The sequence below is a fragment of the Cyprinodon variegatus genome, unplaced genomic scaffold (genome assembly GCF_000732505.1).
Source record: "Cyprinodon variegatus isolate N-32 unplaced genomic scaffold, C_variegatus-1.0 Scaffold685, whole genome shotgun sequence".
In the NCBI taxonomy this organism is placed as follows: Eukaryota; Metazoa; Chordata; class Actinopteri; order Cyprinodontiformes; family Cyprinodontidae; genus Cyprinodon; species Cyprinodon variegatus.
Genome location: NW_015151138.1, coordinates 292,710 through 311,540, shown reverse-complemented (window position 1 = coordinate 311,540; position 18,831 = coordinate 292,710). Strand labels below are relative to the sequence as shown.

Sequence of the window (18,831 nt, the reverse complement as noted above, 5' to 3'; positions counted from 1 at the left end):
CAGTATTTAGAAAGGTTTCTAACGTATCCACAAGACTTGACTTTGGTGTAAAGTCTCCAGATCTGCAGAAGGTCCAGACTGCGATGGAAGATCCGTTCACTGTCCCCCGACATCTCTGGGCTCTCCCTGATGTAAAACAAAACAGCAAAATTATATAAATGTTGCTCTCTGTGACAACATGAGTTAATCAATGAATACATGATACCTTGCAGCGCTGATGAATTTATTCATGACAAACTGCAATAGTTCTTCAGGGGTGCAGAAGAACCGATAAGTGTACAGGAACTGTTGGATGTAGCCTTCTGCAGCAGCATTTCTGTAGACAAGTTCAGAAAGAAAAAGTTTGACTGGAAGTAACTGGAGTAAACCTGTTTTCTAATGTGTTTCTAACACTGATGGTTGCAACGGTGTGACATTCTGAGACTTAAAAGCTCTTTGTGAAATACAGTTCTCTCTGTGTGTATTTTTTTCAGCCTTCAATTAGTGTAAAAGAGAGAAAAAGCAACACATTTCTCTGCTTAATAGCACACATTTGGGTGTCTAAAGTGAAGCTCAAAGTGTTTCTTTCCTTTTAGAACAGATGGGACTTCAGATAAGCCTCATAATTCTTGTATAGAAATAAAAAAAATGGAGCACTTCTATTTTGTTTGCTTTGCTTTTAGTGGAAATTCAGCCATGTATCAACTTAAAGAAAATAACTAGATTGTATTACTCATACAGTACACAATGTCTAATTTAACCAAGTATGTCGTTATTCTGGACTGTCCGGCGATCCATACATCCATCTATCTAAGACTGGGCAGGTCCATAGGTCCGGGTGGAAAACCAAAATATCTCTTTTCCCAGTGAACCTTTCAAACTCATTCTGATGCATTCCAAGTTTTCTTTTTTTTAAGCCAAAAGAAAAATGTATTTTTTTTTTTCAATGGCTAAAAAAAGACTTTGAAAGAGAGGTTCTCAGATTTTCTCACCTTAGTACTAAGGGTTAGCCACGACACTGAAAAGAAGAAAACCAATTTTAGGCAATAGTATCTCATAAGACATGGGTCAGTGTTTCTGCTTTAACAGCATTTACAGCTTTGATTTCATCTCAAGCAGCATCCACATTACTGCGAATGAAGCCACAAGACATAAAGATACTCAAACTCTCCTTCTAAGTTTAATCTATCCAAATGAATCCAAAAAAACAACCCCAAAACATAAAATGAAGCATAAATGAGCATAATTACCCACCAAGAAATTTTAAAATATAGATTTAAAAAAAAATATTGAGGATGAACAGTGGAAGTCATAGACATTATGCAGCCTCTAAAAGCACACTATGTAACATTTTTCAGTTAATTAATGTGTTCCATAACGTTTTGGATGATTAAATGAGTCATTTCAGGTTGAACAAAGGTATTCTCGGCCGCCCTGGTGGTCTGTGGGGGAAATACCACACTTGCAATTGCAGGAGCACCGACCCGCACCCACAGGCTCAGAAGTCTCGCGAGAGTCAGTCTTGCTTTACGGCGAGAACTGCTACACCCCCCAGTTAAAAGCATGCTCGTTGCTAGCACAGTGGTGATCTTTGTGCAGTTATGCTACGTTCACATCGGACACAGCAAAAGCAGCAAAATCATTTTTGCTGCTTGTACCAGTTAGTTCTGACGCGCGGCTGAAGCAGCTTTGCTGCTCTGGCTGCGCGGTGCAAAAGTGTGTCTGACGCGCGTTGGGCGGAGCTTCACTATCCTTTCTCTGCCTTGCAGCTATATTTGCTGTGATCAGTGGGAATAAAGTAGTTTTAATATGTGTTTAAGTGAGAAAATACACCTGAAAACGTAATCAGTGCCGTCAGTTCATTCAGATTATTATCCTGCCTTCAATATTTTTTCTGTCGGAGCCGCTCAGACCCCCACATACGCCGACAGTAGGAATCCCTTCAGGAGCAGCCTCTGGCCGGGTCGCCTCCTCAAGGTTCACCGCGGCAGCTGGTAGGTGTTTTTCATCTAAATAATCCAACCTGCAGGCAGCAGGATAATAAAAGCCAACATATTCTGCCGGCAGATTTCTGCATTTTAAGTTAATTTAGGCGTCAATAAACTGTTTAAGAGGAGTGATCATCAGCGCTGTCTCTCTCCCCCTGCGTCAGATGATTAAACGCGCCCGACGCGCTGCTTCAGCTGCTCAGACGCGCTGCGCCTGCTGCTCAAAACGCGCCGCGGGACCTTTTGCTGCGCCTTGACGCGCGTCAACCATTGACTTTGCATGTAAATTCGCTGCTTCTGTCGCGCCAGCTGCGTCCGGTGTGAACGCAGCATTAGTCATTCGTTGCGTTCGCCTGTCTGCTAAGCTCAAAACAACCGCGCCTGGCTTGACGGAGAAACCAGGAGAACAGCTGTGCATATTTACGACAGTGCACTTTTACTTTCTCCCTCTGGGGGGAGCCTCGCTGGAAAATCAACACCGGTTGCATAGTGTACCTTTAAAAGCCTTAACAGACTGGGTCAAGGTTCAGAAAGGTCTCTATGCAAAGATGCTAGTCAGGTTCCCTCTTTACAAAATAACTTCGCTCATTTAAAAGGATGTGGACGCAATGAGGAGATTTAATTTTAACTAAAAATTAGCTGAATATGTTTCTTTAAATAGTTCTCAGCACAACTGCTATCACATCAGAATGTACCTTAAGAATGCAGCAACGCTAAAGATCCCGTATGAGCTGCTATTCAAATAAGAATCAAATGAGATCCTATTGGTTTACTTGAATCAACAGTTTATCCTAAATGTCAATGTTTCCAGCTTGCTTTTAGTGTCATAAACCTACAAGCAGCATTTATAAATTCCCAGTCACATAAAGAGAAAAGATGGAGCTGATTTCATGATGTGGCTCCATTTCTCTTTAATGTTGATGTTGTTTTCCTGATGGGTACAAACCAGAGGCAGAGATACAGTAGCGTTATGCACTGGAAAAACAATCTAGAAATAAGCAACAATGTCTTAAATTAAGTGTATTTTTCCTTAATTTGAGAAGGTAAATAAGATAGTTTGCCAATAGAATGAGTATTTTTACTCTTAAAATAAGATCATTAGATAAAATGCACTTGAAATAAGACAATGCAATAGTATTTTCTCATTTTAGATGTAAATTGTCTTGTTCCATTGGCAAAATTTCTTTTACCTCCTCAATCCAAGAACAAATGCACTTATTTTAAGAAAGAATTACTTATCTAGATTGAGATATTTTCCAGTGTGACTGGTAGGAGTTCAGAAAAGGATCATTGGTATGAACTCAGAATCCTTTTGATGTTTAAATAAGCGTTGAAAACTATAGATAATAACATAATTACTTTGAAGAGTGCAGATCAGGAAAAATTGGCTGCATTAGATATGGTCTGTATAGTAGCAAGGACTTTAACTGAGGACTTTACTGTGTGCTCGAACTATCCATCCTTTGCCTTTTACTTCTCTGAACAGGGTGGGATTCCTCAACAAACGCCTTCCCTCCCACATGTTCTTGGTATTACTAAGGTGTTCCAAAGCCAGCAGAGATACACATTTCCTCCAGAAAGATTTGGGTGTGCATTGGGGTCTCTTCCATATGTACAGTGCCAAGAACAAGAGAAAATAGGTAAGGTAGAAGCATCCTAGTCAGATGCTTTAACCAAATCCCCGGACTTCTTTGATGCAAGTGAGCAGAAATTATCCAAAATTACCCAAGATGAAGCCCCTTTTATCATATTATTATTTTTGTAATGATTCATACATCACAAAATGGGATGTAACTTACATGGAATAGCATAACCTGGATAAGAGGTAAATTAAAAGGTTTGCAGTTTGACTCGGCTCTTTTTTTTTTTACCACAACCGATGCAAACAACAATTCTAGAAACTTCCAGTCAGTGCCTCTAATCTATTGATTCAACTCATGCTTCATCCTATATAAAAGACAATATGATACCAAAACTCCTCTGTTTGAAGGCTTTACATGGCTGGGTTCTTCAAACATAAAAAATCTGACAGACATTTCGAGAATTTGATCCTCTAATATCAGAATCAGAATCAGAATCAAGTTTATTGCCAAGTAGGTTTGCACTTACAAGGAATTTGACTTGGTGTTGTTGGTGCAGACAAAAAACAAAACAAAACAAAACAAAATAGCAAAATAAGATAGAATATATATAAATATATATATATACACAGAAGCTATATACAAACAGTAGACTGTGCGTTAATGTAACGCACAATAAAACTGGTTGGTCCCAAGTTGGATATTGGTGCAAAAACAGCAACAAAATGTCTCCTATAAATAAACCCCCCCTTGGATTCATGTTAAACTGGATGCATAATTGGTTGTGTTCCTAATTAAATACATTCTGTTTATAATTCCTATTTTTACCCTCATATCAACTGTACCTGGCATAAAGGTAAGCCATGAGTCCCAGAGGAGACCCGGACTGCAGAGTCCTTTTCCCTTTACTGGTACCAAAGCTCAGAACAGAGGTGTCTTCAGTGGACTGAAGGTCCAAAGCATGACATCCACAGACAGCCAGAGAGGGCAGTAAAGAAACTTCCAGACCCCACTGATCAACACAGAGAACCTGTAATGATGAAAACAAATGATTTGAGAAAAGGATAACAATCTGATTTTAAATGGTTTCTTACCACTAAAACTATTCACATTTATTTAAATCTATTTTTCCTCACATTGTAACTGAAAACTACAGATTATTTTAGTGTTTAATGTTATTTCATGTTATAGATCAACAAAAGCATAACTGAGAAGTGGAGGAAAAATAAGCATGAGTTTCTATATATATATACCAAAAAAAAAAAACAGACTATTTTACTCTTACACTCATATAGGGCTGAAACTTACGATCATTTGACGAATCGATTACTCTGTCTATTATTTTGTTATATTAATCAATGAACAATCGGATAGCAAAAGGTTCCTTAAGGAAAATTTTTTACCAAATTGAAACCAACTCAAACTAAAACTTTTCTTTTTGAGGAGATCTGGATAGAGCCTATTGACAGACAAAAACGTTTTTTTGATTTTTATACAATTTTGCTATAGTCACTGATCTAAGTGGGTTGCTCTGTCAGATAAATGGCATGTTATAAGGTCCCTATACTACAGTTACTATTATTTGATTACAAAATTTGTTATTATTTTAATAATTGATTAATCATGTTTCATTAGATTAATTGTTTCAGCTCTACACTCATATACTCCGTTGCAACCTATAAGCTCAGGTCACCTACATAGAAAAAATGGAAAAGTTGGGGAAAAAAATCAGAAAAATGTGATTTACTCACTATAAAACAAGTTGTTCTCTGAAGGCTTTAGAGTTTACTTAGAGAACATCAGTGAAAAAAAAAAACATTAAGGTTCTAAAACATAATTAGCTTTGAAATTTGAATTTAGAATTTAAGAGCAGATTATGTTTTAAGTGTGCTGTGTACTAATAAGTCTGGCGTTGGGGAAAAACTGTTTAAAAAAGGCCTTTTTTAAAGGACATTTATTTTTATGTGTCCTCGTTTGCCACAAGGACACATAAAACACGTTAAAAGGGGCAATAGCTGAAATGCGGATATCTATAACAAAAATCCTTGCATCACACCAAACTAGGGTTGTCACGATACTAAACCTTTCAACTCGATACCGATACTAAGTAAAATATTCGATACTCAATACCATTTTCGATACCACAAGAATAAAAACAAAGACTTTAAAATTCAACAGAAATATTTTCATTACTAAAAAAATGCAATACAATAAATAAAAAACAATAAGAATAATATTTTGAGGTTGTATGCTGTGCACAATATTAAGCAAGCTTGATAAAAAACTTAAAATTAAAATTAAGTGTTCCTTCCTTGGCTTTGTTTTGCAGACATAACAATGACACTAGCCAAACCAGTTAAACAAAAATTATTCTCAGCAGCTGCACCTGTTACAAAAAAAGTCTGAAACTGAAAAAATGCACAGAATTATTCAATCACACAGTTTTCAGAAAGTGCATTTTCCACTATTCTGCACTTTAGATGGCTGTATCGATACTTTTTAAAATGAGTATTGTATCCGGATACAACGTTTCAGTATCGATACTTTTGACAACCCTACACTAAACACATGATACTCACCATGAAACACAGTGGTGGGAGAATCATGCTGTGGAAATGTTTCTTCAGAATGGATAGTAAAATTGATCATGTTCAAGAGAAAAACATGCTAAATGCTGTAAATATTCCATACTTGGTCAAAATTTTACTTTTCCAGCAACACACCCAGCCCCAAAGAGACAGCAGAGCTATAATTGTATGGTTAAGATGAGAGCATGACAGAGTGGGCTAGTTAAAGTCTGGAAATAAATCCTATTTAGAGCCAGATACCCATCATCCAGTTTAAGATATTTAGTAAAGAGCGGAACAATTTTTTCTTCCAATACAGAAAAAGTGAAATGTTTTTTTTTTTTTTTTACATATTGATAATTTTCCTTCAATTTTATTTTTCCTTCCACTTCCAAGTTATGGACCACAGTGCAGACAATGAAGTCAAACTCCTTTCAGTGTCTCTAACTAACTGCTCCTGGATTCGTTATAAAGTACAATGATTCTAGCATGCTGGGTGTCAGGAGATTCATATAATTTGGTCTCCTGATGTACATTATGATCCATTATGTATAATCCCTGGAATCACTGTTTTAATTATTAATCAGGCACAAAAAGAGAAGCTATGAAATATTCAACTATTGTGCTAGGAGATGTAACCTTTTAAAGTGGACACAAGACAAAGATCCTTCTATGTCACAATGTCACAATGTTAGCATGAAAAGTATATTTTTAGATTAAAGCACAAGGTACAGAAAACAACCTTTAGATTTCTGTTATGTTGAATTAGACATGGCATCTATAATTATCGTAGAGGGTTGACATCGATGTCATGGAAGCACCACAAAACGGTTTTCACTATTACACAATTTTTGAGCTGATTATGGTCTGTTTCAGTTAAGATTTCTTTTGCATTTACAACCTAATTTTTTTTACATTTAAGAGCATTGTTGATGACTTTTAACCCTGTAATGCCAAATGTATCATATTTGATACATACGGTTTCTGAAATGTTTTGCGTCTGACACCTTTTGCATAATTTAATGGTGAAAACTTTGCTCAAAATCCTATTTTACACAATCAGATATACCTGATAACAGAGGGCAGAGGATTACACAAAAAATAATCTTGACTTATCGCATAGTAATAAATTATTAATATCAAAAATGTATTTCTGTGTTTTCTTTTTACATGTTTTGTTAAAAGGCCAAATAAGGACTTCAAACCAAAAAAAAAAGTAATTTTCTGTTTTGTTTTATTCTTGGATCGGGCTTTAAAGGGTAAAGCAAATTTTCCATACTTATGGTAGATATATCATTTATAATATAACCAATTTAATATTTAAACTAACTGGTCATAATGTACACAGAATCAGAAGATAGGAAGTAAATTCTGACTTTTTCATTGTTGTAATAGTAGCCCTGCTCTGTGCGCTGTCCATTTGCAACCCCAAATAGTCGAAAGAATTTTAGCTTAAATAATCAGCGAACAGATTTGCTGCACTGTTGTTGAAACCACTCCAAGCATTCAGCCTGCCGAGGTGATTAAATATGTTGATAAAGCTGTATTTTTGATATGTCCAGAAAGGATAATAATCCATACCTTTTATACTAGAAGGTCAAATGCATCAATATAATGTTTTTGATACTGAATCAGCAAATTATTTGAATCGAATTCTGAGCAGATGATAAATAGTGTCTTAGGTGGAGTTTTTAGGAAATATGTTTAAAACATGGTTGAAAGCAGGAGTACCTCAAGGTATTTCTTCACACAATCCAAGAAGGCCACCCTGGATCTGAGTTCTTCAAGCTGCGACTTCAGCTTTGAAAGCATCAGTTTACCCTCAGGACCTTCAGAATGAAATATACACATATGAATATTCCAATTGGAAACACCCAAAACTTCTTGTTTTCAACAAAAGAGCACACAAACCTTTGTTCTTTCTCTCTTGTTGATTCTTCAGCTTTTGATAGAAATTTCTGGTTTTCCTCAGATTTCTTGTCTCAATTATCAGCTGCTGCTGAACTTCCTATTCAGAATAAAATCAGAGAATCACAGGAATGACACCACATGCTTTCCACTGGAAGAGGCCTTTGGGTATTTTCCACTGTGTATAAGGCAGCATTTTCTTTCTCTCTCTCCTAACCATGGCAACCACTCTTTTGAAGTGTTATGAGCGAGCAGTAGCTGTAGTGGACATATAAGGTATACTATTTTAGCTTCTACACAAACTGTGTGAAAGAGCAGTAGTTCCATCAAAGTGGGGAAAAAACAAAGACTATTCATTAATATTCTTTTGCAAATGATAATAACTTCCTCTGCCAAGGGCTAAGCTCAACACATTAATATTCAGATCCAGTTAGAGGGGGATAATATGCCAATTATCTCCAAGCCCCTCACATTACCATTCTATTTACCCTAAAGCCTGACCGTGACCCATTTTTCTTTGGAAATAGAAAAAATAATATGCATACTTGATAAACTAACCTGAACGGGTGAACGGATTGAATGAAACTTAGATATGTAAAACTAGAGTGAAAGTGCATTGCGAAAATTTGAGTGAAAAGTTTGAAAAGCATAGTGGCACCTCTTTAAAAACCACCAGTTTTACATACAAAATCCCAAACTAGTACAGCATACTAGTATTAGAGAGTATTTTACTTGATTTGGTCATAAGCTCAGGCAGTGATATGGTATTAGAATATTAAAAGAATATACTCTGAATCCTGGCCTTATAACATGCTGGAGATCAGACCTTTAAATGTATTATATTTGTTTTGTTTGAAGAGCATACATTTAACTCGGGTTCTACCGTCATCCTTGTTGTTTTGCATTAATAAACACGTAAAACTAAATAAATATTACAAAGAGCATTACATAAAATGCTGATATAAAAACCTATACCTAATAAAACAAATAGTAATAGAGTAAATCACGACCCAAGAGAAATAACCATGAAAAAAAACCCTGAAGAACTGTTAAGCCCAAAATATTCATATATTATACATTATGGATTTTTATTATTTTCCTTAGGTGAACAGGTTTGTTTCTCTATAAATTCCAATATGATGTTAAATAAGTATTCATCTAAAATGAGGTGAAAACTTAATATGGTATAAAACAATATTTTGTATATGAAGAAAAATTAACTTAAGATCCTAAAACAGGAAAGACTGAGTGAATAAATGGAAAAGGGGTGAAATAATTAAATACCTAAATAACTAAAATACCTCAACTGCTGAAGGGTTGCTACTCTTGCCAATTTGGCAACTCAACACATATGTGCCTCATTACATGTATAGAATCAATAAAGTTCCTTTTATGCACAAGCATTTATCCTCTGTGTGAGCATGCATATGTGGTTGTAGCCTTAGAAACATTAGCAATTTGCCATGTTTTTTTGTTGTTTTTTTTTAAACATTGTTTCTTGCTCAATTACACACACACAAAAAAAATGCAAGCAGCAACAATTATTGACTGCCTACAGTTGAGTCCCTGATTATTGCAATCACCCCTTTTGGTGTAACAGAGACTGGAAAGGTGGACTAATGTTAGCACCCTGCCACCATTGATGTAAACCAATAAGGACCAAAATCACATGTGGCGATTGCAATCTTCTGGGCTTTGTGGTTTGAACAAAGATCCCACATGAAAAAGATCAAAGACCTTCCACACCCTGGATTTTCTAGCAGGTTAACTGAAGCACAATGCACACTATACCATGAAAAAAAAATCTGATTTCATGGTGATGACTCGATGTTTACCTATGAGTAGATAATAAAGAAAATTACTCATGGGGTCTCAGTGGATAATAGTTTAATATCATTTATTTCTTCCATGATTTATTTACAGGTAGTAGTTCTTTTGGGTGAATCATGTAATGTAAGAGAACCCTGCTTTCTTATTGCAAAAAGGACTTTTTTTTTTTAAAGCATTTTTAGCCTGCTCCATAACCTACTCATACTGGGTGAGGCTTAAATACCACTAGATTGATTTATGACATAATGAAACATTATTAAATATTAAATATTTATTTGTAATGCAACAATTTATCAATGTTACTTTAAGAGAACTGTTCAATTGCTAAGATAACTTTATCATGTGATTTTACACACTTCAGTTTAAAGAAATATTTTGTTGCATCTTTAAAAAGTATTTTTAAACAAAAAACAATTGTCTTGAAAGAACTTTAGTAATAGTAGTAAAAGAACAGTTAAACAGTATTTTAAAATGGAAAGCATCCACTGTTATTTATTGCTAAAAATCCAGGCTGATATTATTAATCATCGACAGGTTTTATGTTTTTACATATGTATCCCTATCCAGTGTATTAAAAGCTGTTGTATAATAAATTTCATCAGCTTAGTAAACTTAATAAATAAATCATCCAGTCTGCTGTTTATTCAGACTGACTGAGAGAAGGTCAAAGATGACTCACAGCCAATAGCATTTACCCACCTGTAGTTTCACTTCCAGCCCTGATGATCCTGTGTGCTTTCCCAGATTCAATGCATACTCAATAACCTCCTGACTAAAGCAATCTTCTCCAAAGAAAGCCAATGTCCAGGCTGGGCTGAAGCTGAGGCCTATGCCGCCTGATGTAAATGCAGGTGAAAAGAGTCGCTCAGATACCAGAGAGTCGCTGTCCTCCATGTCCTCTGAGCAGTCAGGACTCATCTGCTCATCATGGGCTCCCATCAGATCTTCCTCTCTCCCTGACAGAAACTCAGCTTCAGAAGGGCTTTCATCACTGCCTCCCGCTGAATGACCTCCTGCCTCCATAACCCCAGACTCTAAACTGTTTGCCTTTACAACTCCAAAGTTAAACAGACAAAAAAGCCAACAGAAGAAAGAGAGAGAGGAAAAGGGAAGAAAGGAGAGGGAGTCAGATCACATGGAAAACGACAGGGCTGACTGGATCTGTGCGACAAACACACAGAGAGATACCCAAAAGTGGTGCTGGAGGTATTTTTTGCAAACCCTGTCATGTCTGCACAATGCACTTTCTGTTTGCAAAAAATTGTCTCCAGGAAATTCGACCTCTAGTGCTATCACTAACGTTTTTGTTCTACCTTGTTAAGAACTTGTTTGTAGTCCAGTTTATCTAGCAATTTAAAACAAAATAAGCTATGAAAGTGTTGCTGAATATAACGGCAAAGAATTAATTCCTAAAAGAAAACCTATTGAGAGCTTTCTAGGCATGGCTCAGGCCCAAATGAATGTGCTGAAAGATGAAGAACAGCTTGATGTTGTCAATCAGCAGAGTTGTAAAGAGAAATTTTCACAGAAGAGTTTCAAATCCAAAAGTAACGCCGATTCATTCGGGCACAAAACTCTAAAAACTTTAAGAATCTAACGTGAGCAAAACAATCATGAACAGACATGTAATGGATTCAATTGAAAAAAAAAAAACTCCAATCTTAAAGCTAGATTGTGATATGAAAATGAAAAGCTTCTCTCATTACATGGAAGACAGAGTGTATTAGAGGAACCCTCTAGTTTGCTTTAAGGTCATTCGAGAAACCAAAGCTTTTCTAAAATAACCAATCCTATATTTGGTTTTTTACAACATTTTAACCCTATAATGCCAAATGTATCGTATTTGATACATACGGTTTCTGAAATGTTTTGTGTCTGACACCTTTTGCATAATTTAATGGTAAAAACTGCTCAAAATCCTATTATACACAATCAGATATACCTGATAACAGAGGGCAGAAGACTACACAAAAAATAATCTTGACTTATCACATAGTAATAAATTATTAATATCAAAAATGTATTTCTGTTTTTCTTTTTACATATTTTGTTAAAAGGCCAAATAAGGACTTCAAACCAAAAAAAAGTAATTTTCTGTTTTGTTTTATTCTTGGATCGGGCTTTAAAGGGTTAAGTTAACAGTTGTAGGTTTTTTTTCTGTTCTACAACTTTTTTATCTAAATTTTATTTTTATTTAAATGGAAAATGTATGATTTTTGTCAACCGGAATGATGAAAAGCATTGTCTATTAATAAAGTTGGTGTCTGAGGACTTTGTTACTCGAGTTCTCCCTGCACACCTCAGGAGATTCAGCAGTTTAGTTACGCTATCCGTGCTCCTCTGATATTTCTGCAGTTGCTCTAAAAGCTTTAGAAGTTTTGTCAAAAGCAATCCGTCATCATTCCAGGTATTTGCAGCTTTAAGTGGTTTCACTCTAGACAAGATGTTAGAAATGTTAGAAATTCAAGGCTTTATACTCCAGCTCGGGCCTTCGGCGTTAAGTTGCCATTACTTCCCAGTGTTTGGGTGGGTATTCTCTGGGTACCGTAATTTCACCCCGGAGTAAAAAAAAGAGAGAGAGAAAAAACATGCTTATTACAGCTTCACTGGGGATTTAAAATCTTCCATAAATTGGAATTCTTTGGAAAACTGGACCTATCCTGCTTTGTTTATTGTTGGCCTCTGTATGGTGCACAACACATCTCACCTAATTTAAAACAAGCAGGTTAAAGCAACGGATCATTGGAAACCTTCTTATCATCTTTTTTTCCCTTCCAGGAACATTTCTTTAAATGAAACTTTAGTTCTTTCAGTTCATGTTAGGTCAGGCTCTCTAGATTTGTTTGTCCATGAAGAGAAATTCTGTGCTTAAACATCACACCTCTGACACACCATAAATATAACACATATACATTTTGGTGTTATGGAATTAATTCAAATGTTTAATCAAATATTGCAGCATTAAATTGATAATAACAATAATGTTAATAGCAATGCAAAACATATTTCTAGATATACAAATGTACATGAGAAGACAAAATAACGAGGGGCTGCAGCAGACGACTGAACATGGAAAATATATTTTAATGATTAGAAAATGATTAAAAATGATCTTTTTTTATTTCAAACTCAGAAATATGAAGATTAAACAATAACAGAAATTCCATAAAGTATTTCAGCTTCACAATAATAAAATAAAGGTAAACACTTAAAATGTGTACATTAATAAACATTTTAGTAATAGGAACAAGAGGGCATGAGTGATAAAGTACAAGAATGACACAAGTTATTTATTTGGTTATAAATTCTTCATCTTATATTTCTTAAGACTTGAAATTAAGCTGATTAATTACTATTTTCTACTACAGATTTTATTTTGAAAATATTCAGTGGAATATTTCAGGTATAAACCTGCTAGGTTTATCCCCCTTAAAAATTTATTCATAAGAATACTTTAAACAGAAACCCTATGTATCTATGCATTTTAATTTTAATCCAACTAATTGAAAAGTGTGTGATCAGGTGATCTTCTTACCTCGACTTATCCAACATCTGCTTTTCTCCAGTCCTATTTCAGCATCTTCAAGCTCCGTCTCTTCTTCCCCACAGCAGGATGGAGTCTCTGTTCCTCCCCATACTTTGACAGTGACAGGACGAGATGAGGGAATGTTCCCATTCAGATCGAGACAAACTTCTGTCTTCCCTCTATTGGGATCAATGGTGAAGGGTTGAGTGACGGCCGCCCTTTTCAGAGCCTTTGACGGAGAGTGCTCATTACAATCTCTGCATGGGGCGCTTCAGAAGAGAGAAAATAATACAGTGCATTGAAAGCTGGCGGAAATTAGTGAATTCATTATCATTCATTGTTAAAACATTACTATTAATATTCAATTTAGTAATAATTAAATACAAGCAAAAAAGATTTTAGGATGTGGAAAGATCAAACACTGAGCATAGAAGTTCTAAAAAGGAATAAAATCCTGTTAGTCAGTAAAATACTGATTTGAAATTAAGATTAAAGACAAAAAGAGCCATTCTGCAGCTTATCAAAATGCCATCCACATGTATTTTTACAAAGGTTTTGAATGGGCAGAGTGATAAATAAACACAGATCTCCTCTGATTCATTCCAAGAGTGTGAATATCACAGAAAACTTCCCTTCACAGTCCAGTCTTGTGAACCAGCCTACAGCAAGAAGTAATGCATGTCCATCCCCCTGCAAAGCTGCTACGTCTCCCTAACACAGCAGATTAAAGAGTCTCTTAGTGTGCTGCCCTGAGCACAAGATCTCTTCTCCCTGGATAAAAAGGGGGGTAAAAGAACTTAGAGGCTGAACTCCCAGCTTGGCTTTCACATATCATGTTTGTAAGAGCAAGCTCCGCCAATTGCTACGGGCTTATTCTAAGCATATCATTGACAAACAAAGAAGTGATTTATGTACATCTCCAGTGTGCACAAAAATGTTGCCCTGTGTTACAGACGGTTACCATAGAGAGAATTGTTGCTTTTAGTTATTGCTTTGATTGTACTATATTAAAACCTCTTTTAAATGCTGGGTATGACTGTGTATCAGAGAAGAAGTGAAGACATCATCACGATCAAAGATGACTCTACTATTCTGCTTCTTTTTGTTTACCGTTTAGATGCTAGTTGGATTTAATCCAACTAAAAACTTTAACTAATTAAAACTCAGTTTAGATGTAGTTAATCAATTGCAGAACAATATGCTCTGGTGAGTCTTCCTATTTGTTTTGCAGATCGTACAGATTCCATAATCAAAACTCTTCAAATTGTCATAAGAACCATGTCTGCATCTTCAACCCAACCTATATCCTACCCAATATTTCAGTTAACACAAAGGGAAGAGATGGTAGATGGAAAAAAAACAAAAACAAAAATTTTTGGCAATCAGAAGAGGTAAATAATTGTAGATAAACTTGATAATTTTAAACCTTTCCATCTTTAATGCTACTAAGTGGTTAAGAATCTACTCAAATACAACTAAAAGAATTGCTTTTCCTTCACAATGTTAACTTAAACCAGCTGACCGGCTATATTCTACTTACTCTGGTGATTCAATTAACACAAATACACACAATGAGGAATTTGTAACACATTTAAGTTTTTATTAAAAGTTTACATTGACTTAGACTTCTTCAGTAAAACCCTGTAAAATAAATTGTATATTTTTAGGAAAATTGCTTAATATACAAAAATAATGCCTTTTTACCATCCTGTTTTTTTATAGGTCAATATAAAAACCTTGGATTGATCCCCAGCAAGAGCTAGGAGGTTATAGTGAGCAACGGGAGGTATAGGAGGACTGAGCATGCTCCCTTCAGCATACAGGGGGAGGGAATGGAGCAGGTGGACAGCATAAAGCTCCTGAGCATTCTTCTTACTTTGCTTGGACAGAGAACATCCCCTACTTAATGAAGAAAGGCCAACAGCTTCTCTTCTTTCTCAAAAAGTTGAAATGGACTGGTCTTGACTTCAATTTCTTTGGTGTAGTAAAGGAACTGTTCCGCACAGGGGAGGAAGGACTTGGGATGGGTGGTGAAGACAGCACAGGGGGATTGTGGGACGCTGTTTACTGGATCCAGACTCCATTTATACTGCAAGAGTCCAGAAGAGGGCCAGACACATACATATCCCACCCTATGTGCAGTGTTTCCAACTTCCATCAGGAAAATCATTTAGGATTATGTCATCAAAAGTAACTAGAAACAGAAAGTTTATTTTAAAGCTGCTAGCAGGAAGACATTAAACAGCTAAAGCTGTAAAATCAAGCAAACATCCAAAATGTTCATACATTGCTTCAGCACAAGCTAGACTTTATGTGAATATATACAGACCACATTCCAGATGGATACAGTTTTCTTACTTCTGCATTTTTACATCTATTCTAAGGATCCTTATTCTTCAGTTTTCTATGTTTTTTTTTAACTCACATCTTTGTGTTTTGACTCAGTGTAACATAGTTATTTTACTACAGGGACATAATGATAATGAACTGATGCTGTAAGGCAACAAAGCAGAAATAACCTTACCTGATTAAACATATATTTTTAACTCTCCGATAAAGGATTTCATCTAGAGGGGTGAATGTTTCCTTGTCTTTACAAGTAACTCTATGACTTCTCAACACATGGAGGGGGGCTGTTTAATTTGTGATACTGCAGGTTTCCCAGTTGCTTTCAGGGGCGCTAAAAATGGGAATGTCTAGCACTCCAATGGCTAAAAGTTACACAGTATGGCTTTAATGTTGCACAGAGAGAAATATGTAGATTGAGTAACATTAACAATGTAAGATAAGAAGGATAGGAAGCTAGCAAGGAGGACTTTTAAACTGAGGTGACAGAAAGAATGTGGAGATGAGAAAAAAACACTGTATATTGTGGATAATACTGATTATGTTCCTATAAAAGAAGAGGACAGTTTTATCACTATTAATAATAGAACGTTGGAAGTGAACCGAGATTTTATTTGAGACAAACAGGATGTGAGGGAAGAGGGGGGGTGCACAGAAGTGGGTCTATTGGCCGTCATCAACATTTTAATGGTAATGAACAATAAACTAATGGACAATATTGCAGAGGGGAAGAAAAAAAGGATAATATTAGGTTTACTGGGACCCTGAAGCATACCAGCAGTTACAGGAGAGGTGCATGAACTAAAGGAGTTAAGTTGGACTGAGTGTGTCCACTGAGGTAGGAATAAAACCAACCAACGGAGATGTGAATGATGCAAAGGGAGGAAACTCTGTTGAGCAGAATGTTGTGAGAGATGGCTAGAAATGTGTGTCCGTGGTGAGAGAGATATGGAGGGAAATGTTGAATGAGAGGAGGAAATTGTCTGTTATCTGAGGTTCAATAGCTCAGCAGTTGGATGGAGTTAGACCAGAACAGTAGAATACATCAAGGAGAAAGTCATTTTACAATTTTCCAAATGTAGTTTATTAATGTCACCAATAATATTACATTTGGAGAGAGGGGGAGGGGGGCTGAGTAATACGGCAAAATCATTTTTAAAAGGTCTTTGTGGGGTTTGGGGGATGGTACGTTGCAACAAAGCGATTTTTCTGGCCACTCTTCCATAAAGGTCATATTTGAGCAGTGAAACACAAACAGTTGTCGTCTGAAGGTGCTGAATCTTACTTGGCGGTATCAGAGTAAAAGTCACTGAATACAAATGTATGAAACCTTTTACAGATTTATATTCCCAAAAACAAACTTCAAACAATGCTTTTTCTGAAAATGTTCCAATTTGTTTTGGTTTATCACATTACATTCCAGCAAAAAAAAATTGCAATTAGTATATAAAAATATATTTTTTTAAGGAGTTTGAACAATTTCTAATGATTACTGAATTGAACACATTTGTGGTGTAGGACATACGTAGCAGGAGGTCAAGAGACTTTTGATTAATGACTCGTATCAAGAGTTAGTGACTCAAATCTAAGCTCATCAGCCTGTTAAATGCTTTTGGAAATCAAGACATTGTGACCTGCTCTGTTTACTTAGACAACAAAGCAGAATAGAGCAGCAAGACTTAAGCAAACAGGCTCAGCCCCTTCTCACATGAGCAGTCATTTACAAAGTCAATAATTGTATAAAGAGAATCAAAGACAAGACGTGCTCACAGTGCTGAGCAGCTGTAGTTCACCAGGCAATGCAACACACCCAGCAAATCATCTTCCCAGTGCAGATCACAGAATCTCTCCTTCACAACACGGGCAAACTGCTGGAACTGGAGTCCCTTCAAAGAGAAAAGGTATTCGCCTGGGAAAAAATATATATAAAAAAAAATATTTTCAAAGGGTTTAATAGCAAGTTACTATGTGAACTGAGCTTAAAAAAAGTGATGTAATCTCCTATGTTCTGGTCTGGAGTGTTATTTCTTAGTAGAACTACAAAGAAATGACAAAAAGTTTAGTTTTAGGCTACATTCATACAGCAGATCTTGATGCTTAATTAGATTATTTTTTCTGAAAACGGATATTTTTTGCCTGTTTATACTACTAATAAAATCTTATCGCTATCACACTTTAGTCTAAACCTATTAGGTCATCAAAGTGACCTGCATGCGCAGAAGGGAAATATAGGCATTGCAAAGCAGCTTACTGTTAAATGAATTAAGGGCTAGATGTAACTAGCTGTGTTTCCATTACAAATGAATGTAAAACTATGGAGGTATTCTGCTAAATTCTAAAATGCAAGGTTCTTCAATTGCTGTTCCATGAAATAACAAATGTTATTAAAAGTGCACATGAATAAGTTTGTTTACGAAATAACTCCAAAAACAAAATGGCAGCAGCAGATCTTAACACGTGAGATATATCCATATTTAAGACACAGCTCTAGAGGGCGCCATCATCATCCAATTACTTCCAGCCTTCTTCTTCATCTTTTTACAGGCAGTAAGGTCCAGCTGGTGATCACATGTCTCATGTGATGTGAAAACAGTTTTTCCCTTGCAGTTTTGAAAATTTTAAGAATTTAAATACAAAAGGAAAAAAAAACCCAAAACACTTGAATGAACCTTAAGAACTTTTTTGATAAAAAAGTTTTTAGTTTTCAGTTGTTTCGAGTTTATGTGGGCAAGTTTAGTCAAGTAGCTATCCACTTATAGCCAGCTCCTCTGCCAGTAAAAGAGGGTTTGCATTATTTGGATGGCATGTTCTCCTTGTTTTCACTTAGAACAAGTGAATAGGCTTATATCAAAGGGGTACAGAATGCGTTACATCACCAATTAAATGGTCCTGGGACCATTTAAACATGATTAGAAGAGTTGTTATGGATGCCAATAAGCGATTAAGGAAAAATGTATTTTGAGATTTTTTCAGGGCATTTAACATATGACTACATAACCCTTACAGCAATGTCCACATTTTATATTTTATATATTTCACAAGTTTTGATTTTCTACTCTGTCATAGGGCTGGGCGATATAGAAAAAAAGCTTATCGATAAAAAAAAA

At 35.8% G+C, this 18,831-nt stretch overlaps 1 protein-coding gene across 1 annotated transcript in view; it reads right to left on the bottom strand.

Moving 5' to 3' along the window:
• The window catches only part of kndc1 (kinase non-catalytic C-lobe domain (KIND) containing 1), a 53,887-nt gene that overhangs the window by 9,613 nt on the left and 25,443 nt on the right, over positions 1 to 18,831 (bottom strand). Inside the window, exons 16-23 of the mRNA XM_015394444.1 lie at positions 17,495 to 17,633; positions 13,388 to 13,647; positions 10,552 to 10,907; positions 8,026 to 8,122; positions 7,846 to 7,943; positions 4,393 to 4,577; positions 206 to 316; positions 57 to 126 (exon numbers count right to left, since the gene is read on the bottom strand). Of these exons, the coding sequence (XP_015249930.1) occupies positions 57 to 126; positions 206 to 316; positions 4,393 to 4,577; positions 7,846 to 7,943; positions 8,026 to 8,122; positions 10,552 to 10,907; positions 13,388 to 13,647; positions 17,495 to 17,633 (1,316 nt within the window). The remainder of the gene's footprint in view (positions 1 to 56; positions 127 to 205; positions 317 to 4,392; positions 4,578 to 7,845; positions 7,944 to 8,025; positions 8,123 to 10,551; positions 10,908 to 13,387; positions 13,648 to 17,494; positions 17,634 to 18,831) is intronic.